General features: G+C 41.4%; 1 protein-coding gene across 5 annotated transcripts in view; it reads left to right on the forward strand.

Annotated features, from left to right (window-relative positions):
* tenm4 (teneurin transmembrane protein 4) overlaps positions 1-17,641 on the forward strand; it is a 113,292-nt gene that overhangs the window by 47,549 nt on the left and 48,102 nt on the right. For 4 of the 5 annotated variants that reach the window (XM_041940107.1, XM_041940108.1, XM_041940109.1 and 1 more), the window contains 6 exons: positions 2,698-2,799; positions 3,474-3,668; positions 5,202-5,402; positions 9,221-9,406; positions 14,963-15,109; positions 15,969-16,185. In XM_041940107.1, coding sequence (XP_041796041.1) covers positions 2,698-2,799; positions 3,474-3,668; positions 5,202-5,402; positions 9,221-9,406; positions 14,963-15,109; positions 15,969-16,185 — 1,048 coding nt within the window. Of the gene's footprint in view, positions 1-2,697; positions 2,800-3,473; positions 3,669-5,201; positions 5,403-9,220; positions 9,407-11,841; positions 11,869-14,962; positions 15,110-15,968; positions 16,186-17,641 lie in introns of all 5 variants that reach the window. The other variant, XM_041940110.1, reaches the window with a different exon arrangement.

Here is a 17,641-nt window from a genome sequence, read left to right on the forward strand (position 1 = left end):
CTCTCTCTGTACACAGCCGCCCATCATTCAAAGGTGCTGAGCATCTTCTGAGAGCATGGCAAGGCGCTGATTAAACCTGCCTACTGCACGCTACTCTGTCCTCACCGACTGGAGAAACTCGCACAATAGTTAGCTCCCCTGATATGAAGGGTAATGAATTTCAATGAAGCTCTGCTTGAATCCATGATTTATGCGTTGGCCTATGTCGAGTGTGTGGCTAAGAGATATTCATGGCCTCCCCTGCTTGCTCTCAGAGGAAACGGAGGCAATAGACATGGGGAGTGCGTAGTCTACTAAACTGCGTCAGCATTCAGGATGGGAGCACTGCAGTTCACGATTATTCAACTGAATATCTTCAATTTGACGGTTTGTTGTTCACCAAAGAAATGCCCATGATAGTTAAAGATAAGATTTAATTAATTTAACTTAATTAGTGGCAGATTAGTGTAGAATACCCGCCTGCCTAATATGTCAGTAGATTATAGTTTAAATTAGTGCCTTACGTGGTGAACAATAGATAACAACCTGCTTAGTTTTGTTGTCCTTATATGCAGCTGCACGATTCACGCCAGGAATCTCTCCTGCATAATTGTACTCATGGGAGGAATTTCTAATGGCCACACACCATCACCCCCAACATTGATTACATTGACTATTACATTGACTTACATTCATTTCACATAGGCATATCCCAACCCTAGCCACTACCTCCCTAAACCTTACCCTAAGCTTAACCCAAGTCGTCACCCTAAATTATAGTGATTTACATCATAGAGACTTGTGTTTTGTCCCCAAAGGTAAGGCGAGTGCCCACAATGTGACTGTGTTAACAGATTTATGTCCCCATGATGCAAGTAATTCTCACTCACTCTACACACGCAGACTGCTGGTTTCACTAGCTTTGTGCAAAAAAGCCCAGGCTTCTTACTGTAGGTAGATGTTCTTGTTGGAAACCATCAAAACCCCACCAAAATGCTGATTTGCCTCCACCACCCCAGAGGGTAGTCTCTCCTGCATCCCCTCACTAACCCAACATGGCAAAAGCCTGCAGCACTGAAAACATAAGCTGCATCTCTCTGCTCACTGCCTACCCCTTACTCTTTTCACTGGATCTCTGGTCTGCCTCCATCTCTTTCTCCCTCTCTCTCTTTGTCTTTTCTCTCTGTCTTTCATTGCATCCTCAGTGATGATTGACTCTCCAGAGTAAAGGGAAGCTGAATCCATGGCTCACATTTCTAGCCCTTTGTGGAGCACAAGAGATTCTTTGTTCTGTAAGTTTTGCCTCAGAGCTTCTGCTGCCTGAAGGCTATGGACAAGATTGAATATTTTTCAGCACCATTTCAGGCTTAATTCAGTGAGCATCATGTTTCATAATTCTGCTGCTGTCAAGCGCCTCAGATATCAGTGGTCACTCCTCTTTCTAATAAAAGCAAGTGTCAGAACATGGTAGCAGAAATAATTATTTTGTCAATTTATTTGATTTAGTTTGAGGGAAAAGATGGAGAGTGGTGCGCTGATTGTTTGCATCACACAAAAAAGCCCTCAGTTTGTTAGGAAACAAAGGAAGTTAATAAAGCCACAAGGCTATCAGCATATGTAATTCTGGGAATTTGAAAGGTGAAGAGGGGACTGAAGGCCTTCTTAAAGTATTAAAAACATTTATTGTAAGAGCCTAAATGAGGAGGTCTTCATCACAATAATGTCTACTTCATCTTGAAAATTGTAATCTGAAAATTGAATTTGAATGATTGATGGTTTAGAACACTGACACGATAGAAAGTATAGAAAGGGGCTTTTTTGTAGTGTTTGTCATGTTGTCTCACAACTTTTTTTCAATGACATGCTGAAACACAGCACAGCCTTGTGTCTTTCATTTTTTAGAATGTCTGTTCTGTGCACATGGTGAGGCGTCTATTAGTACCAGTGACTGTGTGGAAAATGCTTTCTGGATCAGAGTGAATGATTCAGGGTCTGTGATAAAATCAGTCGCTGTTTGATTTGAGCCCAACTATATTTAGACAAGGTGCCAAGACACAGTTTGAATATCCCAGTGCAATTTTTCTTCTTTAATTTTTGGTGTACAGTTTGTTATCATAAATCCAATTGAACACAGTTGAACAATTAAGAACACAGGCTTAACCAATAGCATTTTGCGCTATAGGTGGCATAAACACAGACACACATACACACACACACCATTCAGCCTGTAGCATTGTGATGACTAGACAACACAAAGTAGTCTGCCTGGCCTACTCGTGGTTTCTGCAGATACATAAAGCAGTCTAAAAATATGATACAGTAACATTACCCATGGCAGCAGGGGGAAATGCAGGTTTGGATGTTGCTGATGCTTCAAATCGCCTGGTTGCAGTGTGCCATAAAAGCGTCAGAGTAGTTTTGTCAAATGATGCATGTCACTTGTCACACCCAGTGCATTCAGAACTTTGTTTTGTAACTTTTGGTAGAAGCCCAGATGATCAGAACTTGTTTACTCTTTTAATGAATTCTCCCATTTGGTTGAAACATTAGTGACACTCAAAAATGTTTTGCAGTGAAATAGAAATGTTGACAGGATTAGAGCCTGTGATTATCACTGTCATTAGCAAAGGGATAATAATCAACCCAGAGAAAATGAGTGGGCTTAAACTGCTGTTCAAACCACATTACTCAGAAAAGCTCCTGATTGCTCTCTTGCAGATTCTATTGATGACTGTCCCAGTAACTGCTTTGGTAACGGTGACTGTGTCGCTGGAACATGCCACTGCTTTTTAGGATTCAAAGGACCTGACTGTGGGCGAGGTGAGTCACACCCTCCATCATATTGTCTTTATTGATCGACATCATTCAGATACATTACGTTTTATTTAGGGTGCCGACCAAATTTGATTCACTGCGTGACCAGAACAAAGCAATTCCAATCTTACAATTAGTTTTTATTATTCTTCAGATTTTTCTCATTGAACTAGGCCTCACTACTCCCGACGATTAATTTTTACCTCTGTCTCCCCAATGGAGATTGTGTTATTGTGTTATATATAGAAGAACTCTTCATTGACTGCATAGGGCTGGAATTTTTTCAATTATTGACACCAAGGCTTCATTTATTTTTCATCAAATTAAAATAACAACTGGGCAAGGTTTTAGACTAATGAAAGTAGCTTGTTTTTTTGTTATATCTTTACATATATGGCCATCTGTTGTCCATGTGTTGATCAGCACATTATTTCAACAGCAACTGTGTAGGTATTAGATATTATTTTGTTTGGTTTTGTTAGAAGTTGGATCACATCTGAACTGGAAGCCAAAGTGCAGCAGTTTGTGCTGCATATTGTACACTGGAAAGGACCTTTTAACATTTTGTTCAGAAGCACTTTGTCAGATCGAGGCTTTAGGACACACTCACTATTCTTTAAAGCTGCGTATGGTTGGAGGGGTCTATTCAAATGGATGTATGCTGTCTGCTCTTTTCAAAGCTGCCTGTCCAGTGCTATGCAGTGGGAATGGTCAATACCTTAAAGGTCGCTGCATGTGTCACAGCGGCTGGAAGGGCTCCGAGTGTGACGTTCCCACCAACCAGTGCATTGACATCACATGCAGCAGCCATGGGACCTGTATCGTGGGAACCTGTATCTGCAATCCAGGCTACAAAGGGGAAAACTGTGAAGAAGGTGTGTGTTTTAATAAGTCATGGTAATGTATCCTAAACTTATAAAACCCTACATAATATGGCTGCTGTAACCACCATCATAGCTTGTTAGTGCTTGACATTTTAAAAGAAAACTCATAATGGCAGCAGCTATTAAGTTGGCATGGCTTATTTAACAGTCTATCTTGTAGTGAAGACAGGACATGAAGAGTCTTATAGCCATAACACTTCACACTGTGCATCCTAAGTGACTTTTCTTGTGTAAATCATGGATCCACGGCATTACGTTAATCGAAACAGTCCGTTTATTGTCTGAAGTTCAGACACAAAGTCTGATGTTAATCCATTAGGAACTCCACATTCATGATGCTGGATAAGGCTTGACCAGATAAGATTGAAGGAGCCATTGTGTTTGTCAGCTCTTGAAGGCTCTCATTTCAAGATGAAAAATGGACCCTGGGAGTTTGATAAATGGGGGTTTGTGACATCCATAGGCCCCCATTCTATTTTGGGTGGAGTGTTAGCCATAAGGAGTGGAGGGGAATGTGGACGAGGGCCCTTTAACATTTTTACCTTTCTTCCGTGCGACCTTCAGGCACAATGATTAATTGCCAGGAGAGAGTTTCTTGTCAGTTAGCCTCTGATCTTTACGCCTTGTGCTGAAACCATCTGCTAAGAGGCGAGAGATCCTGTTTGTCTTGCTATAACGGCCTTTATACCCATTTATGTCATGGTAAACGGGAGCTGCTATGGCGCGGCCTGCTGCTCTCGGTGGCTAGACATTGCTCCTGCTCGCCGTCCATTTGCCATCTGTGTGTGCCATGCAGATATTATCTGGTACAAAGAATGTTATTACTGTGATTGTATGCTCCCACAATTCTTGAGCCTTACAAAGTGAGCACTCATTTAACAACTTGTCAAGAGAAGGAATGCTACAGAAACAGGCATTAATTTGGTATTTGCATACTAATTGATCTGATAGAGTGTACACTGATGCACGGTAGAAAAAGATGCAGCAGAGGAAGGGCAGTGTAAGGCGTCTGTCGACTAGAGTTGAGCATGCTTACTGCTGCCCCAGGCTTTTCCTTACTTTACCCCATTTTCTCCTTTACATTCTGTTTATGTGACTTTTGTTTTTCCAGCTTTGAGTTACTCATCGTTGTGTGTTTCATTTTAGAGAAACATGCTTTTATTAAGGCACCTTCCCTCTTTGGGAGGAATTTCATTTTGCGATGATGGGAAAGTGCCAGCAGGAGCGTGGGCAGTACCTGTAGGTTGGTGCCATAAGCCCCAGTGTGAATACAGCCATTTAATTCACTTGTTTGTAAATCTTGTCTGCGGTTTGAGAAACAGTGGGCCTCCTCACATCATTTTCTTTGTGTTCCCTCTGTACATTTACTGAACATGTGCTAAGCCAATTGCAGCTGCAGCTGATCTGCAGCCTACTGCAGTTGTCATTACATTCAGGCTCACATAGAAATGCCAGGTTGCTTCTGAAAGAGGGAAACAGCAGGTGAATGGTGTGTCTGACGCTGTCTCTTTGGAACCCTTTTAGTGGACTGCCTGGACCCAACATGCTCAGGCCGAGGGGTATGTGTCCAGGGAGAGTGCCACTGCTTTGTGGGGTGGGGCGGGCCAGGATGTGAGAGCCCCAGGGCCTCCTGCATGGACCAGTGCTCTGGACACGGAGCTTTCCTGGCAGACACCGGGACCTGCAGCTGTGATCCCAACTGGACAGGCCATGACTGCTCTACAGGTGAGTGCTTCCCTCAGATGAGAGCAAACATTGGAAGAATTCACTTTCACAGAGCAGCGCTGATTTAGCTCTGATTACCAAATAGAAAAAAGTCAGTGCATTCTCAGAAAATATTGCACAGGCTAAATGAATTAGAAAAGACTTATTTATGCATGCTATGCAAGGTAAAAACAGCATTTAGGCTGTTGCTTTATGTGCTTTTGAATGTAGCAGCCTCTTAAAGATGAATGATCATCGTACCGTCATGCTCAAATAAAGCATTAAAAAAATAAAACATTACCTAACTGTGAAGTGAGTAAGTAAAGAAATAGCAAATGATACAGCAGTTGAAGGTTTCACAATTTTATCACAGCTGTGTTCAGATCTCAGTCGTACCTATATTTGTAGTTACACACTTGTACATACACTGTTTACACACTGTAATATCTCACACTTATCTATCCTCTCCTGACAAATAGTCATCACATTCAGTTCATATTTTAACTAGTATGATTTCATACCCGTTAATATTTGCAACATTAGGGTGCTCACCTGGCTCAGTCAAGGCCCTTTGCTACATGTCGTCCTCTCTGTCTCTCTGTCTCTCTGTCTCTCTCTCCTGCCCTTCCTGTCTCTCTCCAGCTGTCACTCTACAAACAAAGCAGAAATGCCAGAAAATAGTAAAATAAAAATGCAACTTTAGTTTAGTGCCTCACAATAAACAGCGACAGTATGTAATAACCATAACATCTCTGATAACAATCCTTGCCTTTCTGTTGGAATTTATTTCACTGCTTGATTCAGTGTAACTTTGATAATTGCTAGTCTTCTCACAGAAGTAAACATTTCTGATTATGTTAAAAGAAAATGCTTCACATAAAAGCCTCAATTATTCACATCAATGATCGGTTGGAGGTCCACAGCTAGCAATCAAACTCTGCTTGATTTTGCTCTAAATGTCTTTCTTTCACGAATGGTTTCATCTTCAGTCTCCACAAGGTTAGCTGGCAGCCACAGAAAAGAGGGAAACACGCATAGCGGGGATATTGTCAGAGGCATGATCTAATGCAAGTTAATGTTCTTTCTTGAGTTCTGGCTTTCTTCACGTTGGCACAAGGCTCACAGCTGATGATAGCTTTTTCTGCTCTGGAGGATTGTTCCCATTGTGCTCATTTTGTCCATGGGGAATGTACTCTCTTGGTAGTCAAGAATAGGCTGCACATAAGATACAGTTTTACAGCTACAATATACCTTCTTGAGGCTGTAAGGAGGGAAAAAAAGTCCTGCACAATTTAGGTTTAGCTCTGACAGCAGCCTGCCTGCTCAAACTTACCAAAGAAGTATTTCACTGAAAAAACCTCAGCGAGCTCAGTGGTAGATTGTTAAAGAGCTGTCAAATGTGGGAATCTAACATCACTGATGCAGTGTTGGCAGATGCAAATGTTCCTTAAAAAAATGTTTTGTCTTATTTTTTCTTTTTACTGAAAAGCTAGCTGAAGAATTTCACAATTTTCCACTCACATAAATACCCGTATGAGACTGTATTCATGTTTCCTGGTTATTTTCTGGCAGATGAAAGTTTCACATAGCTCCGTTTGAACAGGCTTCTGATGTGTTCATAATCAGTGCATCAGCTCCATTTTTGTAGAGACTAATACAGTTGCAGCCTTCATCTGATTTTATTGAGACGACATAATTTGTATTCACACAAAATATTTCTGAAATGAGAGTTTTAGTCCAGCAGTCACTTGGAGACATGGATTCTTTTATATTCCAAGCAGGCACAATGACCTATTAGGTAATCCCAGGGATTTTGAGGGAAATGGGCAGTTAGTCTGAGTTTGCCTCACAGAGAAAGAGCTCTGTAAATGATGATGAGTTGGCTCTTTATCCGCCTTTATCCTCTTCATTGTAGAGCTTTCTGTGGTCTAATACAACACTAAGCTTGGTAGTGGGGTAGCACAGTTAGCAGCCTATGACCTTGCACACTTGGGGAAGAAAAAGATGGAAAGCTTTCAATATATCTTTCAAGATTCTTTAATCCCCCCTCCGCAATACTTTTAAGTCACAAACTCATTTTCTCCTGTGCCTTTCGAACAGCACAACCTGGGTGTGCACAGTTGGTCGTAATACTGTTACAAGCCATAAAACAATGCCTGAGGTTTTATGTCCTCTAATATGTGTGTTTTTATGCCATTTTTGCCATTCTCTCACCCAGAGGAAAGTTTGTTTACACAGTCCTTTTGTGCAAATGGTAACGGCCATCATGGGGATGGGGTAATTCTCACTGTGGACTCCTCTGGCCACGGATAATGAGGGTTTGCCTGCAGGCTGTAATTGCATCTTTATCATGTTAAAGCTTTCTCTAGTGTTCCAAGTGAACAGTTGTCTCACAGTCAGTTTGAGTCTTCTTTCTTTGACCACTATGTATTCTAGTAATTTAATCTAATAATTCTTAGAAAGCAGTTTCCACGTTTTTTTTTTCATCATATGTGCTAATTAGATCACCCAAGATGGTCATTATGTTCATTAGCACCTTTCATTTAAGTAAGTTAATAATGTCTTTAGAGTATGTTAGAAGCCATGAGTCAAGCATGAGTGCGTGTGTGCATGTGCACGTACGTGTGTGTGTGTTTTTAAGCAGTCATAAGGGGCACTGATTCAAATGCTGCTAGTATACTTTACCTCTAAATCAAAAGTCAGATGTAAAATTAGCATTTTCATAGTTTCACAAAGTGCTGAGCTGTAATTAGCAGGGGGGAGTGATTTTTTAAAAGCTTTTTAAGCTGGTAATGTCATGTTATGGTTTTTGGCTGAAAATACCACTCAGATTTAATTTGTAGCAATGACAAAATAGGTACTGTAAAGACAGTAATTGAGTTATTAAAAGATTTTACCTCCAGTTTGCTCCCCTGTGGTCATATTTGAATTGGCTTGGCTAATAAGCCAGGACTACATGGCTATTGTTCCTCGTTGCCCTTACTGCTAAGCCTCTTTTTAACAGAATAGTAAATAGAGAGGTTAACATTTCAATGAGATTCATAATAAATCTGTCAGTCTTTAATTTCTTTCAGCTTTCGTCTTGTCATACTCTCCCTCGAGTTCATGAGACGTGGGTAATGTCCCAGCCTCTATCGGGCTGTCAGGGAGGTCTTTCTGCTGCCACACAAAAGCGCCAGCCAAGCTTTGCTGTGGCTGTCTCTCAGTCTCCTTCATTCCATGAATGTACTTCTTCCTCTGGTACATTGCACTTAGGTAGAATGAAAACAGTATATTGACATCCTATGCCTTGACTCATTCCGTGGACCCTTATTTCCTGCCTATAGCCTATAGTAAAGCATGTGGCAAAGCTATGAACACTGCATGTGCAACAAAGGAAATACAGCAACACTTGCTGTTTCATCAAAATGGAAGTGCTCATAATGCTTACATTTCTACATTCCTACAGCTGTGCATTTTTCCCTCTTAACCCTCTTCGTGGCCGAAAGAGCTGAATTTACAAAGAGGAGAAGAGGCACAAGGAGAAGAATAAGTCTGCTAAGGCCGCCACAATCCATGTCCTTTCTTTGTAATGGACTTATTAGATTTGTATTGTCAAAAAGGATTGCCCCTTATGAGGTGCAGGAATTTCTTTTCAACTGCCATCAGACAAGGTAGTGAAGCGTGGCCGCCTTTCCTTGACAATAACTCCTGGATTTGTCTTTTCTTCACCCTTGTTGCCTTGTCCCGTCACCGTCTTGTCTTCCCTTTCCATCCCACCTCCACCCCCCTTCCTTCCTTTCTGTCTGTCTTCCCCCACTCTCTTTTTTTGTCTTTTTCTGTGTCCCTGTCTCCCACAGAGATTTGTGCAGCGGACTGTGGTGGCCATGGCATTTGTGTGTCGGGCAGCTGCCGCTGTGATGACGGCTGGATGGGCACTGGGTGTGACCAGAGGGCGTGTCACCCTCGCTGCAACGAACATGGCACTTGCAAGGACGGCAAATGTGAATGCAGCCCGGGTTGGAATGGAGAACACTGCACTATTGGTAGGATGGGAAGAAGTTTTGGTTTGGGAGGGGGACTGTGTGTATGTCTGTGTGTTTGGGAGGGCTTTGGGGGGGGGGGGGGGGGCAACAAAGGCGCAGGCTGTCTGTCTGCCTGTGTGCGTATAAAGCACTGGGTGTGAGGGGAAGGGTCCAGTTGGAGAAGAGAGGGAAAAGCATGCTTAATTGAATTTGTGCAACTCGGTAAAGCATGAACAGGTTTACTCAAGGATCTGAGGCTTGGCTTCATGCATTTTAATGTGGGAATGTGCTAAGGTGTCCTTTCATTTTACTCATCCTTTCCTCATCTCTTTCTTTGCTCCCTTTCCATTTACTATTAATTTCAAATGCTGACATGTGACTCATTGTGAGCAGGTCAACCACCACTTTTGGTTCTATGTTCTATGTCAAGAATTGTTCTTCTGTAAACACTTACAGAAGTTAAAGTTTTCAAGCTCTTGACTGAGTGTCAAGAGCTTTCTTGAAAACCTTGGCTTACATAAATCTAAAAAAAGTTTTGACTGAGTTTTCATTGTGTTGCCAGAGAGTAAAGCCGTTAAGTGCTGTTTGGTATGTAGTGGATTTCATAATCCTTTACCAGAGTAAGCCAGCAGTGGTTCATGGGCAGATAGTGTTGGCTCTTTTTATTTTTATTGAAATCCTTCACAGAGGGAATAGTTAAGGTAGAAGGAGCCGACTGAATGTTGTGTGTCCACAGCACTTTATATTGAAAATATTCTTTCAATATGCTTGCTATTTTGAAGCTCCTGAAGAGGTGGGCGTTCCCGCTGTGAGCATTTGTTTTTCTTAAGTTGACCTCTTTTTGTGACCTCTCTCGTCTGTTTGAACTGCCCACTGCCAAAAGGACAGCATGATGATATTTTTGAGTCATGGTGATGGATGTTGTGGGGTTTGACAGTTTCATTGCTAAAGTGTAACTTGTTAAGACAAGTGTTTTAATGAAGTTATCTTCATGATATTTGATGTCAGGACTGTCAAACTTCCTGTAGTCATCCTGAGCAGACCATTCAGTGGACATGCCTGCTTTGCAAGAGTGCAAATTTACCATTCTGTTCCCGTGTTGCATCAATTCTCTTCTCTACTCTTCTCTTCTTTTTATTTCTTTGTTTTATGGGGGAAAGTAATTGAATACATCTTCTCAAGGAGTTTGCTTAAGTACAGTTTTGATGTATTGGTAATGTACTTGAGTATTTCCAGTACATTTCTTTGTTAATACTTCATTATATTTCGGAGGGAAATGTGTTTTACTCCACATTTACTTGAATGTTGTAGTTTGGTTTTACATACAAAATATTTGCATCATATTAAACGTGATGCTTTCTACTAACCATCAAAATATACTGTATGTTAAACTAAGCTCAACATCAACCAGCATTGTAATGCTATTTTTACACGTAAAAGATCCACCACTGCTTTTTTGACAGTTGCCCCCTAACGTTGTAGCTCGCTCATTATCATTCTATGATCCAACCACTCAAGCATCAGAGAGGAAGTGGGAGCACAATGGTCACCTCTTCCCCCTCTGCCACAGCATTTCAGAGAACAAAAATTCGGAACACCTACACAATTCGGTCAATAGGGAGATGGGACAACAGTGGAGAATGCTAGTCTAATAGATGAAAGCTTCATTCCATATTCAAGCAGATGAAGATCATTTTTCTCACAGTATTCTCATCCGTATCTTGGAGCAGAGCTGGCTGAGTACAAAGCATTGACTCAGTCTGTGAATGTTTTATATTCTGGCCTTACATTATTGATGGGCCTTTTATAAGTGCCATATTGAGATCCCAACTCCCTCGAAAAGAATATTCCTCAGTGTCATCCATTAAGAAGCCAAAGACCTCAATTTAAATCAATTTTCATTATTGAGAGCTCTACGTTTGCCCGGAGCCCCATGCTGTGGAGCTCAGGAGGTCCAGCGGCCTCGCCACTGCCAAAGCATCTGGTGACATCATCGTCCATAGAAGTGTTTCAAGATTAAAAGGGTTTTTTTGTTAAACATCCTGACCCCCTGTACGATATTGTTTGAGAGATTTAAGGGTGGTAATATGTGCATCAATCATGTTGCTTTTGAAATACTCCCCTGAGATATTCTTCCGATCCTGGCAGTTGATAAATGGGGACAGATTGAAATGTTCTTTCTGAACATATCACTTTTTACTGTCTCTCTCTCTGTCTCTCATTCTCTTTCTCTGTGTTCCACAACCCCCCCTGTCTTTTTTCCGTCTCCATCCCTCTCCCTCTGTGTTGGATAGTATTTGTTGTGTTGCTTGTAATGCATGATTTTGCTTCATGACTGCACTTTTCCTTTTTTTATTTACCTTTTGTAATGTAAACTAACACCTTGCCTTGCTGTCTTGTCATGGAAGTGGCACTGTTCAAGCCTCCCTTATATGTCCTGTCTTTTATCTCCCAAGCTCACTATCTGGATAAGGTAGTGAAAGGTATGGCATTCCTCCTTCCTTCTATTTTGCCCTCCACCCATTGTAACTCCAGCCAGCATTAACAAATCATGCACACACACCATGCTCTTCCCCTACATTGACATATACAAACACTATGCACCTCTTGTTGCTCCAAACAACTCATTCTAAAGATCCTCACCTCCCATCAACTTTTTGCCATATTGCCACACAGTAATCTCCTCTTAGCACTTTCGCACCTGGTGAGTCAAGTTGTGCTTCTTTACGTGTTGAATCTTTGGTTTGCGTGAGGCCTTGCTTTCTCAATAGGGGGGTGTTGGGAAAGGGGCTTCATAACCTGTGCCATGCATTATGGATGAGTGTGCAGCTGTGAGCAGGGCCTGATAGGTGCTGAGGCCGCATCCTCTCTAATTAAAAGAGTTCATGGTCTGGTTGGTGCAGGGCAAGCAGGGGGTGGAGGCTCTGCGGCAACCCTGCCTCCAGCACCCTCTCTCACTCTCACTGTGTCCTTGGTAATGGACCACCTGGCATGAGAGCGGCTGCCAGAGGAGTCCTTCGAACACTTGCAGCCTCACGTTTGGAGCTGTTTCAGGCAGGTTTGGGCAGGGCTCAGCAGGGGCTCCACTCTGAATGGGCTGCCAATTAAGTTGAACTGGTGCCAACAGAGAGCGGATCTTTATTTATCCTTGTAATAAACATTTGGAGCTTACTAATCATCAGTCTCCACTGGTCTAACCAGAGTTGTTTTGTCCATTTGCTCAATAAAAGTGCGGCCAATTCCCAGACGTGTCTAGGAGACAGTACACTCTCTAATGGCATTGGCCTTCAGCAGTTTCTTCAGGGAAACAAAAAGAAAATGGAACTGGGATTATTTCTTACAATTTTAAATACTAACCAATTCATCCCCATTATCCAATTCTCTACATGCTTGTTGCTACTTTTTTCTATTTACTATTTTTTGACATAGATTCAAAAAACCCCTGAAATTTCAGCAAAAACAATCCACTTTATAATATATGTGTAACATATAATGAACAGCTGCAATTGAGAATGCACAATTGCAGTTCACTCTTGCCATGTTTCTTGATTCATTCTCGAAAGGACAGTCAACACGACCAAAAGCTTTGTTACATTTTAATCTTAAACTTGTCAAACAGTAAAATTACATATTGGCTTTCTATATGAGATGAACAGGAGAACAGAAAGGAATCACAGAAAAAATGGGGAGTTGTTCCAATAAATTGAAATGTAGTTCTTGTTTGGGGGCCATTATAATATATATATATATATATATATATATATATATATATATATATATATATATATATATATATATATATTCAGTAATATGTACAAATGTGGGTTGTTCATTTATCCATGGCTGCATTATGACTCATGTCAGGGTACTGTCCTTTCTCTGTGTTGAAACAAGCAGAATGCAGCTGATGCATCACCTACCTAACCATGTGATCAAGAACACACATCTATTCTTGGTGCTGTTTCTACCTTTTATCTCCCTAAATACTTATCTCTGTTTCTTTCTCATCACTGTTTCTTCCTTCAACTGATCTTTCTCCCTTTAATATATTCACCGCACCCATCTCTCTCCCTTTCTAACTCTCCCATTCTTCCAGTCTTATTCTCGCATTCTTCCAGTCTTGTTCTCCCTCTGTGATATGAGAGCATTGAGACAGTTGCCCCAGTCTCTTTAGTTGATAAAATGGGTCAGCTTAACATTCTCTCTATCAAGGCAGCTTGCTAACAACACAAATTGTGACAGACTTGTGCGTTTGATATCTTGAAATGTTACCCTCTGCCTCTGCCTCAGCGAGGGGATACGAATCATAAGGTACCAGATAAATGCCAAACAGCCCTAGAAAAATGGGTGAGTTAATCCTCTGATCTATGCCCTTGTGAAGACCTATCCAGAGAGAGACAGACGAATGGTTCACCTGTCATTCTGCTCCAGCTTCCCTGGGGTCACATGCCTGAGAACACAGTTAGTAGCAAGCAAGTCCTTCCCTGCATAATGCTATTGAGCTCAGCCTTATCCACTTCCTATTTTTATTTTGCATTCTGCTTCTCTTAATGGTAGAACACACACTATACCTGAAGGGATAATGTTATTGATTGCGAAGAAGACTGTGTTCACAATCTATCAAAAAAGAGAGCAAATAATGATATAGACCTTTTTTCAATAATTAATTCCGTTTAGTTGCAGCTCATTTTTAATGCAGATGACAGTAGCAGTAATGCTATGGTCATAATGATGGTCACATTCAAAAATAGCATAAAAACGAGTCCAATTATGCGAGAGAATACCAGCACATACACCACAGCTCTCATTACCCAGCTGTAGTTGCATAGATACAGCAGGACAATCTACTGTAGTAATGAGTGAATATTGATTTAGAAGATCCTTCTTATCTGATTTTACTGCAAAGGGATATTACAAGCTTCACAAAAGGTGTATCAAATTAATCAACTTCAGCTGAGGGTCATTACAGCCACCTTCACCCTTTTTATTTCTTAAAATGACTGTAGTCTGTCTATTACCAGAAAACTATGAGCAACAAACCATGCCACCAACAAGCTCACATTGTAGTCACAGTTATATTGTTGGTGTTTGTTCACAAACAGTTTACAGTAACTTTGGTAACCGTTTGTATTAAGGTACACATATTCACCATTAACTGGTTGCTTATTAGCATGCATATTAGTAGCATATTGGTTCTTCATTACTCATTATAAAGCACTTAGTAATGTCATTTTCTGCATGACCATATTCTTCAGCTACTAGACCATTAACTAAGAGATTTCCCTTAATAACCTTCCAATTACTGCTTATTGACAGTAATGAAGGAAGGTATTGTACATGAATTACGATCTTAACAACGTAACCCTAACCCTTAACAGCTCTAACCCCCAGAACAAGGCATTAATACACTATAATGACTAATGAAATGCCTAAATGCTACTGAAATGCCTGCTGAGAATAAACTAGATAATGGTTAATATGTTTAAATAATTATTCAGTATTTATTTGTGAGCCGTTAGACCTGCTTTATTTGATATTCTGTGCCGACCTCCGTCTTTGTCCTTCTTTGTTACACAGAGGGCTGTCCTGGTTTGTGCAATGGAAATGGTAGGTGCACTCTGGGTAACAATGGATGGTACTGTGTGTGCCAGCTGGGCTGGAGGGGCACTGGCTGTGACACCTCCATGGAAACTGCCTGCAGTGATGTCAAGGACAACGATGGAGGTAAAATCACAAACAACACACAGCAATGCCTTCTGCCACTGGCCAAACATCAACAGGGACTCTTAACTAGACATGATTTGACTACAAAATGAACTACCTTTGTTCTTGAGAATATACTGTACCTGCTTTCCAGCCTCAGTTGTACTCTTATGCACGTGAGGAAGAGGAATGACTTCCAGTCAGTCACCTGGACAACAGGTTTTTATTAAAAAGCAGAGTAGCTGGCCTGGGGCCTTGAGCATGCGCTGGCCCCAGGAGGAAGTCCCTGCTCTGCCCTCTAACTAGCCCCGAGCAGAGCCAGGCACACACACAGAGCCAGCCAGGGGGCTGCACCACTCTTGAGGCCAAGTGGAAGACGTGACTTCCTTTCTTCCAGACCTCATTCTGGGCTTGAGCTATGTGCTAGCATACCTTATTTATGCAGGGGCTGTTTGTCTCCCCATCACTGTGTAGGGACCACAGGGCTCTCACTGGCAAAGATGGGGTGCTGCTGGGGATTTGACTGACTCCTGACAGCAGGGTTTATTTTTATCACCCATCTGGCCAGACAGGCCCCTGAAAGCAAAGGGTAGGGAGTCCAATGACCCACTTCAGCAAAGTAAAATGCATTGCACAGCAACTCTTTCTGTCTTGTTTTATTTGATCTGAATTACAGAACCCCATGCAATGCTAGAGGTGTTGAATTGTTCTCTAGGATGAGACTTACATTACATGGTCCTATCATGTAACAAAACAACAGTCAAAATAAATAACGCCCCAATGACTCAAGTATTGAGTTTATGCTTAGTTTCCTTTGCCAGGTGTGTGTCGTGGCTGTTGTTTAATGAGAGGGTGTGTGTGACTTGTTTGACCTTGTCAGATGGCCTGGTGGACTGCATGGATCCAGACTGCTGTCTGCAGGCAACCTGTCACACTACCTCTCTGTGTGTGGGCTCCCCGGACCCCCTGGACATCATCCAGGAGACACAGATGTCCTCGGCACAAAGCAACCTGCAGACTTTCTATGACCGGGTGCACTTCCTGGTGGGCAGGGACAGCACCCACATCATCCCTGGAGCCAACCCTTTTGATGGAAAGTGAGTGACTTTTTTCTTTCCTCCTACCAGACATCTCCCAGTGTGACATTCTGTTGCAAGACTAAAGCCATTATTCTCCTGGGAAGGGATTTCTGACATCGAGCTTAAATTGATTGAATCATCATTTGTTTTTCATGCATCAATTTCTTGTGAGATCCTGCTCATTCAGTTGAGTGAGTTAAATTAGTAATTGCTGGAAATAATTTGTTTTACATTTTAACTCAAATTGTATACACTATTGTGTTGCTCTGCCTGTTTCCATTGGATTTAACAGTGATCTAGTCTGAACTTGCGTTTTAGCAAATATTGCTTTTTATGTAATTAAAGTAATGACATTTCAGGTGCACGCACAAATCAATCCCTGACTTTTCTTTTTTCACATTAATATTGTAGGCCAGTGCAATTACAATGCTGGGGTTATTGCACTGACAGATCTTAGGAATGGAAAACGTTTCCTTTTTTTAACCAAGACCAAACAGTCTGTGCGAGTGAGGGGAGGGGAGGCAGCTATAGGCAGTGGAGGTTGAAATGGGCAGGGACTGGTGGCGTGCATAGCTTGAAGGATGATAAACAGATGATGATGGACATACATAGAATGTGGCAAAAAGCAAGGAGCATTCCTTGGCATGACAGGCATCTCATATTCATGTATTGTGATTACTTTTACTGTAATCCATCTGAGGCCCACTCCCAGAGGCAGAGCTCACGACACCCCAGCCATGGAATCTGAGATGCTTTCATATCAGGCAGGATGGCTGTCAAAGTCCCATAAGATTCCCCTGCCTCTCGTTTCCTTTGTCTCCTTCTCTTTTCATCTTTAATCGCTTGCGAGGCTGTGTCACCTTATTTGCATCCCACTTGCTTGTGGATCCCTCTCATCTTGGCTTACTATATTCCTGTGAAACAACAGACAACAGTCAAAGCAAAATAAATTGAGAATAAAATAAGTTGAGAATTTTTAATCTCTGGAGATAAAATTTTATACAATGGATTCAAAAACAGTAAACCAAACAAACAAACTTCATAGCATGGAGTTGTTATTTGAGGCTTTTCTAATGCTTTTTTTTTTTTTTTTAAATGATGGCAGAAGGTTGTGTTTTAAGACATCCCTATTTTTAGTCCAGCAGAGCTGTTGCTTTGTTCTTGAAGGGAAAATTGATTTCAAAATTGTCCTCAAGCAGGATAATTCATTTTTGTGCAATTTGCAACACAACACATCTAAGTATTGGGTGCTTGTTGAGATATGAAAGTAATGCGCTGTTTGCTCACATAATGTAAGCAGCATTAGATCTTACCCCATTGTTTTCAGTAAAACATGTTTTTATCTCAACAATGTCCAGATTCAGCATTATGGTCTTCTATTCCTTAGTTAGTTATTTGCATATGATCCGACATCAGTGATCACTAGGTTTGCACTCAGAAAAAGAAAAAAAAAATCACATGAATTTTATGAACC

This window comes from Chelmon rostratus, chromosome 7 (assembly GCF_017976325.1).
Source record: "Chelmon rostratus isolate fCheRos1 chromosome 7, fCheRos1.pri, whole genome shotgun sequence".
NCBI lineage: Eukaryota > Metazoa > Chordata > Actinopteri > Chaetodontiformes > Chaetodontidae > Chelmon > Chelmon rostratus.